The 14,555-nt window shown below is 29.4% G+C and overlaps 2 protein-coding genes across 3 annotated transcripts in view; both read right to left on the bottom strand.

Annotated features, from left to right (window-relative positions):
* Positions 1-1,069: 1,069 nt before the first annotated feature.
* Positions 1,070-3,087, bottom strand: LOC132917543 (uncharacterized). Its single transcript, XM_060978325.1, has 2 exons — positions 2,692-3,087; positions 1,070-2,585 (listed from the first exon to the last, which is right to left on the bottom strand). Exons 1-2 carry the CDS (start codon positions 2,737-2,739, stop codon positions 1,233-1,235), a joined length of 1,401 nt encoding a protein of 466 aa, XP_060834308.1. The 5' UTR covers positions 2,740-3,087; the 3' UTR covers positions 1,070-1,232.
* An 8,879-nt stretch (positions 3,088-11,966) lies between these two features.
* Positions 11,967-14,555, bottom strand: part of LOC132932170 (uncharacterized) — a 29,529-nt gene continuing 26,940 nt past the window's right edge. The window contains exons 38-42 of one of the 2 annotated variants that reach the window (XM_060998410.1): positions 13,970-14,056; positions 13,789-13,884; positions 13,404-13,680; positions 13,106-13,294; positions 11,967-12,471 (exon numbers count right to left, since the gene is read on the bottom strand). In XM_060998410.1, coding sequence (XP_060854393.1) covers positions 12,311-12,471; positions 13,106-13,294; positions 13,404-13,680; positions 13,789-13,884; positions 13,970-14,056 — 810 coding nt within the window. In that variant the 3' untranslated portion in view covers positions 11,967-12,310. The remainder of the gene's footprint in view (positions 12,472-13,105; positions 13,295-13,403; positions 13,681-13,788; positions 13,885-13,969; positions 14,057-14,555) is intronic. The other variant, XM_060998411.1, reaches the window with a different exon arrangement.

The following is a 14,555-nucleotide window of genomic DNA, read 5'->3' as shown; positions in this document are numbered from 1 at the left end:
AAACAAATGGATTGGTTTTTCTTTTTTTTTTTTGGATAGGTGAATTTGGAGATGATGGCAGTGACCGTGTGGAATTAGAAATTTTCGGAGAGGTGGTGTTAACCATATTGGAATGAAAACACGTTCAACGGAGTGAAACCCGTGAACTGTTGACTGTTTACATAACTAAAAACGCGATAACAGAGCGAACAATCATACATACGTGCGACCGTGTTGCAGGTCAACACCGAACTGAAATGGTCCTTTTATAAATTTTTTTTTTTTTTTTTTGTTACTGAATATTAAAGGTCAGTGTTTATTTTATTATTTATATTTGTTAACTATCTTAAAAAATGTATTTTTGAAATAAAAGAAAAGTATATATGATGCGTATTGACTATTGAGTTATTATTAAATTTTGTTCTCACAAAAAAATTCAAAATATCTACATTTTAACATAATAATTTTTTAAAAAATAAAATAACAACTTATGTTATTAAATAATCTTTAGATACGCATTATTTATCATCGATTATATTTTTATTATTTTAGATCATAAAAACATCATACGGTTTTGCCCCGAGGCTAATACGGTTTTACCGCACCAATGAGGAAAACCTGCATTATGAGTTTTTAAAAATTAATCTATATTATTAAAGCTAACAATATTTTGTAATATAACTACGCAATCCAATTTAAGTTCCTTAAAATATTATAAGTTATACAAACACAATAATGCTCAAAAGTTAGTATATTATGTATTATGTATTATATTAGTACAATTATACCCCATTTTCCCTTATATATGAGGTGATATACTAAAGCCAACGAGAGAGTACTATTCCTTCGCGCATCCAAATGATCGAGCTCCGCGGTTTCGTACCCAAATTTCTCCCACTCTACCATCTAGTTGCCGCCGTAAATACCCCCACTCACTAAACGGCGGCTGTCGACTAATTCCACGGCCGCCGCCAACCACTGGTTGTATACACCGGCTCAAGTAACACACCACCCAAAAAAAAATAACAGCTGGCGTCTGCCGTAGTGCCGAAACTATTATGTACCTAATACAGCAACAATACAAATAATGTGTGTGTAATATCAATATTTTAATTATGCATTTATTTATTTTAACAAAAATGTCCAATTGTGCATTACATAATTTTTATACACATAACAAAATCATTAAATTACAAAAAAAAAAAATTATAATAAAAAAATATTCGAATGATAAAAAATAAAATACAAAGAAATCAATCCGAATCGAAGTCTGATTCCGAACAACTCGTATCACCTGTTATCGTCATGATATGACGTCCTTCTGCTTCGGGAAGTTCGTCAAATACTTCATCTGTTATATGTTCAATGTTCAAAAACTTTTCTTCCTCCTTGACGACATGTCCCACAAAATTCGTCCACATTTCCGCTGTCACATGTTCCACGCCTTTTTTTAATAACTCCAGTACATCCTTTATTTTAAACGTATTATTATGTGTCCGGACATAGCTTTTTACAGAAGACCACGCGAGCTCGATAGGGTTTAGCTCGCAGTGGTATGGGGGTAATCGCAATACGATTTTGCCATTGTCTTTTGCGTACTCGTCTATTACGTACTTGTCGTATTGGTTTTTTATTTTTTTAACTCTTATTATTAAATCATTTTTGACTATTGGATGGTTAACGATTTCACCTTTCATTTCAAGCCAATCGATAATATCTTTTTTTTTCCAAGACATAGTTGGTATTTTGCATTTCTTTACGGAGTGATACGAAGCATTATCCATCACTATGACGGCGTTTTCTTTTAATAGTGGTAGAATTCGTACAAACCATTCATAGAATGTATCGCCATTCATCTCGTCATGGTAGTCCGTAGAATTGGTCTTTGATTCGAAACACAAAAGACCCCCCGGGACAAAACCATCTGTCGACCCGATGTGTAAGACAATGAGACGCTTACCTTTTCCCGAGGGTTCTTTTTGTCCTGTGGTTAGGCCCTTGAGGAATGCATCTCGTGATGAATTTATTGTGGTATCGGTCCACGTTCTACTGTGTGCCTCGCCTGCGTTGACCCACGTTTCGTCCAAATAATAAATTGGTCTGTTTTGCTCTCTATAATGCTTTATTTTGACCAAATAACTTCGGCGCCAAGTTATTAAATCTTCTCTTTCGAGTAGTGCACTATTACGTTTTTTTTTTACGTATTGAAATTGTAAATCTTTCAACACTTTTTGAAATGACGACCGCTTAATGTTTGGAAGTGTTTCATCTTCATTAATGGCGATTAACATTTTATCGACTGTTGGTACTTCGCGGTTCCTCCAAAAATTGTGTATTTTCTGTCTTATTGCATTTTTATCGAATTCATCGATTTTTTCGATTATTGTAGGTCGAATTTTTTTCTTGTTCGGCGATGTAATTGTTCCTTGATTCTTATACTCCGATAATATGTTTTGAACTGACCGCTGTCCAATACCCGAAGATTTTGAGATATCGACGATCATTTCTCTTAAGGTCATTCGAGGGCTGTCAGGATTTTCAAGCTGGTGTTTAACTATTTTCTTATATAAATTGACAATAATTTTTCTTTGACCAGTGCCGATGAACTAAAAAAAAAATTAAAATTTAAGAATTTAAGAATTTAAAAAATAGTATAAAAAAATAAATAAAAAAATAAATAGTAAAAAAAATAGTATAAATACAAACACTTACTTTTCCACATGGATTTTTTTTGGAAGGAGACACAGCTGCGACATCCATATTGTACTTATTGTTATACGTAAAACTATTAAACAATTGTTAAGTAAAAAACGTAAAAAAGTTAAATAAAACCGTATAAAACACCGGGGTGCGCGAAAAAACAAAAATGTTGTGTTTAAAATATCGGAGATGCTATTATAGTTCACGCTGTATACAAACACTGTCACAGTTTCCTGGTCGGCGGCGGCGACGGTGGTGGCAGCAGCGTCGGCGATGGTGGCGACATCGGTGTCGGCGGCCAGCGTTGACGGCGGCCAGCAGTTAGGGAGTTTTAGTGGTGGGAATGCGCGAGAACGGATGAGTTTTGGTCGCCGCCCAATAGTACTCTCTCGTTGGCTCGACTATAGTGTAATATCCCTATTATATTAAATAGCATTTCTAATGACTATTTAAGGTGTAATATAGTAATTTCACGGATGTTTACTAACTCTCCATCGGTCAAACACGCGCGTCATATTACTATGGTGTATTGACAAAATATCGGAGCGACAACACACATTTATATTTTATACTATAGAAGTATAAACATAAGAAAGAAAACGGCGATGGTATTATAATATGTATGTGTGTGAGTGCATATATACAGTAACATAGCCATATATAAAGGTACACACTCGACACGACCTCTTGTGACGCGTCAATATGTATATATATAACGTTTTGTAGTTTGTACAGTCAGTTTTTCAATCATCTCTCGCGGAACATTTACTCTCCGAAATCCCATAGGCATACGTTACTACTTTATGTGTATACTGTATACATATATGCGTTGCCTACCCACCGCTTAACAGTCATGTGACACCAAAGAGGAGAACAAAAACTTTACGCGGATGGTACTTCTTGTCCCGAAAATCGAAAAAAAAATGTCATTAGATTCTTCATTATACCCACTTGCACATATACTATTCTGTGTGTCCTACTATAAAGCCATCACATATAGTAGTCATCGTCTCTAGTAATAGTAATTTATAAAATATTATGAATATTATCGATCACGCATTTTACACGATCGTCTTATAATATATGTACAGGACTATTGCTCATTAATCTAGGTGATGCATTTGAACCCCCTAAAATTGTGGGTGAGTATTTGGTGGGTAGATAAATATATTTAAAACAGTTAATACTATTACCATAACAATTATTAAGTAGGGATTAGGAACTTAGCAGTTACCAGTTACGTATTATCTAGGTAAACAAAATATCAAATCTAACGAGAGTTAAATTTATTTTAACTAAAATTATAAATTAATATTATAAAACACCTATCTTAAAATGTTTTCATATTTATGTATTAACATTTTATTCTTGCATAATAAATAGTAAATTGGTAAGAACTAAAATAATCTTCCACGTTCTATAAATGTATGCAAAATAGTATGCTTCGTTATTATAAATGTTTGGTGCACATTGGAAGTGCATACGATAAGAAATACTAAAAGCGTAAAAATACGTGTACCTTATCTGTTACTAATTTGCTATAGTTGCAATTATTTTGAAATACGTTCTGTACCACACGCATGGTCTTAGAATATAGTTATTCTAGATAGGTTGGTCTTAGATCTTCTAAGACCGAGACTATACGCATAATCATTCAAATAATAGCCACCAGTCCATGTACTACCGCAGCGGTTGTATAATTGGTTTTTATTAAATAATTGGCAAAACCGAACAAATTGTATATCTAATTATGACGATAAATCCAGACGAAAATTAAATATTGATTTTATATTCTTGGTACAGCAACAACAACTTTACTTAGGTTAAAAGCTTACAGAAAAATAAAAATAAAAGGTTACTAAATATATTATGTAAATAAATACATTAGTTTTCTTAGATTCTTAGATTGCTGTTATCTTCAATTTTGCTACAAATATTGATTTTATTCAGTCCTGCAGCAAGATGATTACTGAATTATGTATATCATACAATACTGAATGGGATAATTTTAAAATTACTAGTATTTCGTAAGATATTTCCATCTGGTTCGTGGTAAAAGAATCACGGTATATAATTCATATATTATAATATTGCGTGTATTTATATAATTATAAAATAATAGGTTTATATAGCATGCATACGCCATACGCCACATATCAAATTTACGCTCTTCTGTCTTCGCCACACATATAACATATATACAGGGTGATTCACCAAACATGCATAAACAAATGTTTTTCTTTAATAATAAATATATTTAAATTATGACTTTTGAAATTTTTAAGAATACTATCATGACAATACAATTTTTTTTTCAAATGAGAACCAACCATTTTTATTTTATCAATTATGAAGAAATTAATTTTTTTGAAAATTTTGATGTAACGCTAAATATAAATTGGATTGAGTAAATTATGAGTTATTAAAATATATATGTGTATTACTAAGGATAATAGTCTTTAAAAATGGTTTTAAAAATCTATCAAATAAATATAATAATATTGAATCTAGCATTTATTAAACTTACACAATATTTTCAAAATATAAAATTTTGATAGATTAATATTAGTTACCATAATTTTTAAATCTTCAACGACTCCATATCTTCCAAACGGCAAACCTATTACCATGGAACCCATAAACCCAATATAAAATAACTCAAGTAGTCAAGTACTACTCGTTAGAATTTCAATTTGGATACATCAATATTTTCAAAAGAAAAATCATAAATTAAAAAAAGTTTCACATTTGAAAAAATAAGTAAGTCGATAACGCAGCGCAGGACGCTCATTAATTATATAAAAATTTAAGTACTTAAAAATAAGATAATTTCACATATTTAAAAATATCAAAAATGTATTATCAAATAATTAAAAAAAATAGCACGAGCTTGCTTGGCGATTCACTCTGTATACGTAATGCATATACGATATAATATACGTTAAACATGAAATATATATATTATTACACACACACACACACAAATATATATATATATATATATATATATATATATATATATATTTAATATATTATATTATACGTGATACGTATGGAAAACAATGCGCGAGTTGGATATTCGCGCGAGTGCACACAAACTTACCGCCAACTACTTTGCTCTCGTTGCGTCTATCATCGTTTCGGCGATTTTAGTTATACGTAGATTTTATATACATATATAATATATACAGGTAATATATATATATATATATATTCATATATGATATGCACGCAAATAGCTCTGGTTAACGGTCTAGACTCGTCTCATACACACCCTCTTGTCACGTGCAGCAGCATCAATCCGCGTGACTGACAACCGCCGCGTGATTCTCGCACCCCATCATCATTCCGGAACATTCGCGATTCGTCGTTTTTGCGACTTCCTCGGAGATCCGGGCCGATGCCATCGCAGTGATTAATTGTAAAACAACGACGAAAAACGAACGTCACCTAATATTATAACAAATGTGCATGCGCGTAGATATGGACAATCTCGATGTCGAGAGTAGAGCAATAATTGAGATCCGATTGATCCAAATCCAAATCTATACTTTAAATATATACATAATTTATAAAGACTACTATACCTATTTATATGTATGTATACACAGGAAAATGATATCGGCTTAACACGACTCGTGATAATTTTATTATAATTTACATTAAGACGAAATTAGAAAACGGTAAATTTTGCTTAATGCCGATCGATCAATACGGTTTACTGATTCGATCCAACCGTTTAAATTGAGGTCTGTAAAAAATTAAATACCTAAACCAAATCACACCGTTTGTAACGTCAAATTTTTCATTGAATTAGAATCACCATGTACCGGAGATAATTGAATCATTTTTATGTTTTATTTGTTTAAATTATCTTAATCAAAGCTAATATTGTAATCACAACATCAAAAAATAATTATTTCATTTAAGACTTTATGAGGAAAATAAACTTTGCGTGACACTCGAATGCAAATAATAATAATGATAGTTTCTTTTTTTATATTTGCATTTTCCCTTCAATGGTTCATATGAAGGGATTATTTCTTATTAAGCTATAGTAAGTATAATACAAGATAATTAAATATATATATATTGTGTGTATCTGCATATCGTATAGTGTGTGCATAGTTACATAATAGTCATTTTTATATTGTTTCACACAAACTTAAATATTATTTATAAAAAAATTTTTAAAATATAGCATATTTGTCCCTCGTGATAAACAAAAAGTTCACGTTTTCATTTGTACAGAACTGTATAGTATTTTATTCGATTACCCCTTGTAAATTCCTTAACAATAATATCAGTCGAAACTGACTGGCAGTTTTTATGATCAGTTGTATAAAAAAAAAAAAAAAAAGAAGGTGAACACGATTCATATACCTATGATTATATTGTATAGGTAATGCGTTATTATATTGATCAAAAAAATAATAAATATCTAAACAAATAAAATCTACTGAATACAGTCTACCTTACGCGTACATAATATATAGAAAAAACTCTTGGGAAAATATTAAATACAAAACGTAAGTATAAACATCTACATAGTAATTTAAAAATTTAAAAATAGTCATAACACACTACTGCAATGTTTCAAATTTCTATAGTACATTTATTCAAATTATTTTTGTTTTTATACCGATTGTTTTAAAAATCATCGAGATCAATAAATTTTCATCTGCTAAAAGTACCAACTAGATTCAATTCATTTTCCTATCAGAAAATATGTTGAAGTTGAGAATCAAAGCTTTTTTTTTTTTTTTTTACCATAAAACATTCAAAAACATTGCAATAATATATGCACCACATGCAATTCAAGTGGATACTGCAGGATACGCGCACGCCAATATGAAACATTAGTTCATTATTATCTCTGTAACAAACTGTCCACTCTCGAAGACGAAATAATATAAACTTTACGATTTAACAATTTACATTGTTAACGATACAATTTATTATCGTTAGATATTAAGGAAATTTCACTTCCGATTGTAGAACAAAGGAAATCCGATTACAGGAATTTCCACGTCTACAGAGTTAAACGCGTGCACTCCGCTTATTATAATCTCCGTGAACTATAGAACCTTGCTAATAAATAACTCGACGTTATGTACAGTATACAATACTTAGGTAACGAATAACTTAATTTATATACAATACATTATTATGTACATTTATACTCTAACATAACTCTGAAGAACATTAACAAACGCGTATCTAAATCATTTGTCGATACGCTCCGTTAATGACAGAAAGTTTAATAATCAAACCGAATGAGAAACGAATCAGGAACTCCGTGCGGCGATATTTCGAGACGTTCTAAATCGAAAAAACGATTTGAAATACGCAATTAAATTGGTTTATTCCTATGCGTGTGTATAGATTTATAAGTTTAGACTATCCTAAATGACTTTTAATCGTAATGTTATTTGATCGTAAAAAAAAAAAACAATCAAGTGGTTTCTATAAAGGATAATATCTGAGTCAACACCTAAACACCTAAATATTCTTGCGTTGCTAACACCTGGCACTGATATCTGCAAAACATATATAGGATCTATCATTTTATTGATGTCTGGAAATTTTTTAAAAGATCTTAAACTTGGCTTTATAATATTAGCAATTGAGATTTTGTTGTGGATATCATTGCTTAATTTTGATTAGCTTTAGTATTGTGGACGTCGTTTTTGTTTTTACCAAGTATACTGAAGAAAAACTTCGATCGTCGCCTAGGATATTTTTTTTATAATATCACTATTAGTCATAAATAATTTTTTTTTAATATTTACTCATTGAAAAGAATTAATCAAGTCCCAAATTAGGAAGTAGGAGTGCGATCAAAATCGCAATTTCAGCACATTTGCATCACGCCGAACATAAATCTTGTTTACGTGCAGTCAAATAATAGTTGTTATTGTACACTATAAACATAACGATTTTGATAGCTGTACGTAGGTATAACGCATAAAATATAAATAACAATAAAATTTTGATTGCTGAAAAAAAAATGTTAATGATAATAATAGTATAAAATACCAATCTCGTAAATTTGTTTACCGATTCGCACGACCGACTATACACTTTCTAATAATACAATAATTATATACGATAACGATAGTGTTTATACATGATCGATGTCCTGTATCCGTCATCGTCACAGGTGCATCCGTCAATGCGTAAAAAAAATAAATTAACAATCGATAAACAAAACAAAATATGTTTTAGAGCATCTCAAATTCGTAAGGAAACGCGAGGTGCGGTTTTTTTATAATCGTAGTTATACACAGCGTGATAATATTATATTATTATATCGACGTTGCGTATACAACGCCATATTTTTTCTCTCAATAAAAGATCCGAATAAAAAGTTGAACTGAATTTTTTTATGTTATAATATTTAACTTAAAACCATTATTATCAGAAGAATAATAAAATATTTTACGATGTAAAAACTATTATTATCATAATTTCGTCACATATTCAATTAATACTTATATAATTGATAATTTAAAAATATTTTTAATTTATAAAGAACTTTAAAAGAGAAGATGATGAAATACAATATGCCATTTATTTATTGTATGTGACTAATTACAATAGACAATTTTAGAGATCAATTAGAGGGGAAAAGACGAACATGATTCGTTTAACAAAAAACGATCAGAAAAATACAAGATATTTATTATAAGAGTATATATTTAATAAACTGCAACTGTTTGCCCGGCGTATATAATAAAGCTTTTTAGAGAAAGACATCGAGTATACAAAATAGTATAAGTACCTATATACTTAGTTTAAACGTAAAACACTCAGTTTTAATTGAAAAACTTTAATGTAAACGGTAATTCATAATTTAAAATATAATTGGTTTTTTTTTTTTAAAACGCATAATAGACGTTTTACTGAAATCCATTCGTTTCCTGTAATGGCTGCAATAGTGATAACTGATTACATTAGACTTGATCGGCTAAGACCCATAACGGAAATCAATAGAAAAGTATGATAAAACGTAAAATAATTACACAAAAATATACAGCTTTGAGTATTGCTGATTACAAAATACAAATTATATTACACATAAATCCTAAACGCTATAAATAAAATTTGTCGCAATATACGTGTAACGTCTACCAACGAATTGTATCACAAACAAAATTATTTATATTTTTAATCTCTGGTGAACAAAAAAAATACTGTTATTTATGTATTAAATTGATTGCTTATAAATTATATATTCGCATTTAAAATGCCATATATAGCTATAGTTATAAGTGCAAATAATACTACGGGGTTAACGTTCGAGCACAAAGTTTTACTTTTTAACATTTATTAATTTATCTAATTTATGTTTAATTTTTACTGAAGCTCGCTGTGTTTGGGGACAAAATCAAGTAAATAAATAATAGTTATGAAAAAAGCCATTAATATAGTACCGGTCACTGTAGAACATAACATATGGATACCATATAATACATTTTTTACGAGTAGGTTATAAGAGTGCAATTATTTTGGAAGCAACAATGGTTTTAAAAATGAATGTACCCACCCATACTATTTTACAACAAATATTTTAACACAGCTAATTATAAATTCGATGATAAAAAACACCAATTAAAATATATATTTTTTTATGAAGGTATTCAATTATTTGAATTTTAAAATTTTAAATATAATTAAATAAATATGAAAACTTTTAGTTGTATACATTATATTATATAAAAATTATATTTACAATTAAAAATCTTTAAATTATTGTCGTTAATATATTTTAGGTAACTTATTTAAAACACAAAATTTTTCTTAGTCCTTGTGTATACCTAAAAATCAAAATACTTGATAAAATTAAGTAACAATTGTCGAAGGAAAACAATGCATAGCTTTTTCTTTAAATGACATTTCTGAACGTAGGTTTAAGCGAGCACTAATAATATGAAACGTTCTACAACCAGTGTCACAGTTGGTAAAAATATGTAGGCTGATAAACATCTCTGAGGTCTTCCTGGACTTAGTCAATTTTAAATATTTTTTAACCATACTCTAAAACAACTTTATGACGAATTATGAACACTCATTTTATCATGTCTAGACGTCTAGTAAATCTATTTTTATTTTATACTGAATTTAAATCATATTTATTATGAGTCTAATGAAATTAACAATTTTAGTAAACAAATAAAATACTAATAGAAGGTTAAATTAAGTGGCAATGAGAATGCACATTGCATACACTTCACTCTGTACAGTTCACTTAAAATCTTATCTTTATATTTTAAATAGTTCAATGTGAACAACAACGGTAATACTATTATTATAATTTCAAATGTATAATTATTATATTAATACAGTAAAACTTCATTAGGTTAAAAACCTTGATTTTTATAAGTCAAAATGAATGCCATTTCCTTGCGAAAACTTCGATTAGGTACTCGAAAGAAAAATTACAGATAACTCGAACATTCCGAGTTCCGAATATAGACAGATAACGATGGATAATTTTTATAATAATTCGTCTATAATAGTATTTTTTATTCACTACATTCGGCATTGTCAATTACGATCGATGTGTTAACACGTTTACTGTGGTATCGAATGTATAAATTATTAATTATTGAATTACATTTTTTAGTAATAATAACAATAACAAAACACGCTGTAGTTTATGAACAATATATATACTATATCTAGTATAATTATAATAATTACGGACAAACATTTTAAAAACTTTTGAAGTCCAAAAAATTGCATTACTCTTAAATTTCGATTTATCGAAGTTCCACTGTATATTAACACTGAAATAACACGCTCATCAGTGTCCGTGACTGTAATGTACCAAAATTGCCTATTCAACTCGCCGTGTGATTATAGTTTAACCATTGATATTAGGTAAAATAGTCAGCTCGGAACTCTTTTTTTTTCACACGACCTATCACCATTTACAATTATGAAAAAATCAGTTAATCGAAATATTTTATATAAATATCGTAATTTATGTATGTACTTAATTTATTATTGAAATAAATCCAAAAAATTATTTAACAAACCATTAATAATTATAAAATAAAAAAAGATTTTTTTTTAAATTTATATATTGATAACATATTTTTATAGATGAATTTAGAGTTTCCAATAATACTAAAATAGTATGATAGCAGTAGTAGTTTAGTCATAACCGATATCCTATCTGTGATCGCCAAAAGTGGATCTGCCAATGCCGTGCCGAAGCTGTTTATATAGTTATACTGAAGGTGTTATAAATTACCAATCAATAAAAAACACAAAATATGTTATGTCTTTTTTAACTTCTTCATTTTTTTTAAGTACAAATTTCGTAAATTTAATAAATAAAATATTTTTTAGTGCGAAAACTTATGTAATAATTGACACAATGAAAATAATAATTTATCGCTCGACGAAAAAAAATATAAAATACAAAACAAAAATTATAAATAGTAAAAAATGTAATACCACAACTGCTGTTTTCCTTGTGTTGAAGTATCGGGAAACGATTAATAAAACACTTTATATACTACTTTTAACAATATAAAATAATTAAATATCTAAACTATTCACTGATTGGGAATGAAACGGGTGCAGCTTTAATGTGTACATTACTTCACGTTCCGGCTGCTCACTGCGGATTCGCGTCGAATAAATTTTTGATAGTATCACAAGATATCATGTAACTGTCATTGGACAATTTATCGTCAATTGTACACTGTAGCTGTTGTAGACCGAGCTCGGAAGATACCACGTGCAATGTGCTGGCGCTCCAATTCGACAAAGGAGCGTCTGAAATTAAAAACACAAGGAATGATTTCACTATTGTCGGTTACAGAGCGTATTGATGGATTATCGACCTTGAACTCTACATATATTATTTTTCCACAGTAAAAGATACGAATTACAAGTTATTAAGTTGATTTTTTTTTTTATTATTATTTTATTTATCTAAAAATCATTACTATCTGAAGAGAACAGAATATTCCACGGTTTAGGCATTATTATTATATTTTAATTGAATATTGAGCTGTTTTTTTTAAATAGTACCAATTAAAACATATTATTATCATAATTGTGATATCTATGCAAATAATACTTGTATAATTTTAAATTAGAAAATATTCTTAACAAACTTGTAATTTGATATGATGTTTGCTAATTACATAAAAGGTATAAATACTATAAATACAATAAAAATCATTACTACATCCAGAACTTAAAAATAATTTTTATCTTTTAACCAATTAAAACCAATTGTATAGGTTGCTCAACTATACCTGTAGTTGTGTCTACAATGAAAAATATTTTACATGATCCGTTTAAACGAATTAATCTAGACTGATATCAGCAAAAAATCTATCGAGAATTAAACTTCTACCCACTAAATTTATGTGTACTATAATATTTTTTTGTATTCACATACCTTTTACGTAACACTTATGAGCTGTCGCTGGTAGATAGATAAAATCCTTGGGCATTTTACAAATGTCTTTGACATTTGTCAAATAATACTCCAATCCCCAGTCCAAGAAATAGACCATGTAATTATAGTTGTTTTTGCTCAAATCGTCGGGGACTTTCATACATATAGCTCTATACCACAACTCGTCGACTAAAACATAAAAATAAAAAACATTTTTTTTTTTTATAATAACAACACCACAATAATGAGATGTAGCTTGTGAGTTTGGGACGTCGATCCGCGATTGTCTACTACTCACTGTACTTGGCCAAACAAAGTTCGTTTTCGACCGGTGTATACAGCGGATCGACAGCAGTCACGCAGTATTCTTGGATTTTTGCTTCCAAATCCGTCAGTGTATCGTCAATCAGATGGTCTCTCATCATCAAACAATCACTGTTCACACATAAGAATGTTAATGTTTTCACAGCACCCTTTAACCATCTTGCGTACTGTACGTCTTTGATAGTTAACATGTTTGAAAACCGCTTGTCGTGCTCGGAAACACCACTCGTGTCATGACGCAGAGTTGTACACTGAAAACGGTAAGTGTGTAACACAATATAGTATCTACAAGATATCTGTTTGAAAAATGTGTATCAAAACACCGATTTAATTTGTGATATGATGCAGTGGCAGCTTACCAGTAGATTTGACTCATTGCGGCTATTGTTGAACTGAAACTGGCCGGAATCTTCGGGGATGGGCGTCGAAGAAAATGACGGTAGCCCGACATTATCCTGAAACAACGAATTAAGAGACATATTAACATATATTTCGGAAAGATCGAAAACATATTATTGTTATTAATAAGGTGTTATTTACTATGACGTGTACACTACGAACCAGATCGTCGTAAGATTGATCTACAGTAGATCCCAGCAATACTTCTACCACTGTAACATTGTCCAACTGCGAAAATACAATTTATTTTGGTCCGATTAGATGTAAACAAAAAACGTTGTTATTCTGTTATAATCAATTTTTATTCATTTAGAAAATATTAACAAATTAAAAGTACAACGTCCTGGAGATAATGTAAAAACACAAATAGAAATTCGTAAATATGTACGATGTCAACAAAATATTTTCTCATATGCACACCATGAAGAGTGGAAGTTTTAACGGTTAGACAATCTATTTTTATTAGTTAAAAACAATAATCACAATTCGTTAAATTACACGTATTTACATTTGGGAATTTATAAATTATAACAAGTTTCACAAAACATTTAAAAAATATTATTTCTTCATCTATTGTAAATATTTGTATAAAAATCCAATACCAATATCAGATTTTTTAAAAACTGAACATTTTCGTAGTAAAATGAAATATAATTATAAATATAACAAAAATATAAATAAGAATTCACTATTTAGATTTAATTTAACATTTTATAAATATAAAATC

Source organism: Rhopalosiphum padi, chromosome 1 (assembly GCF_020882245.1).
Source record: "Rhopalosiphum padi isolate XX-2018 chromosome 1, ASM2088224v1, whole genome shotgun sequence".
Taxonomy (NCBI): Eukaryota; Metazoa; Arthropoda; class Insecta; order Hemiptera; family Aphididae; genus Rhopalosiphum; species Rhopalosiphum padi.
The sequence above is the reverse complement of the archived record's forward strand: the minus strand, read 5'-3'. Positions and strand labels throughout refer to the sequence as shown.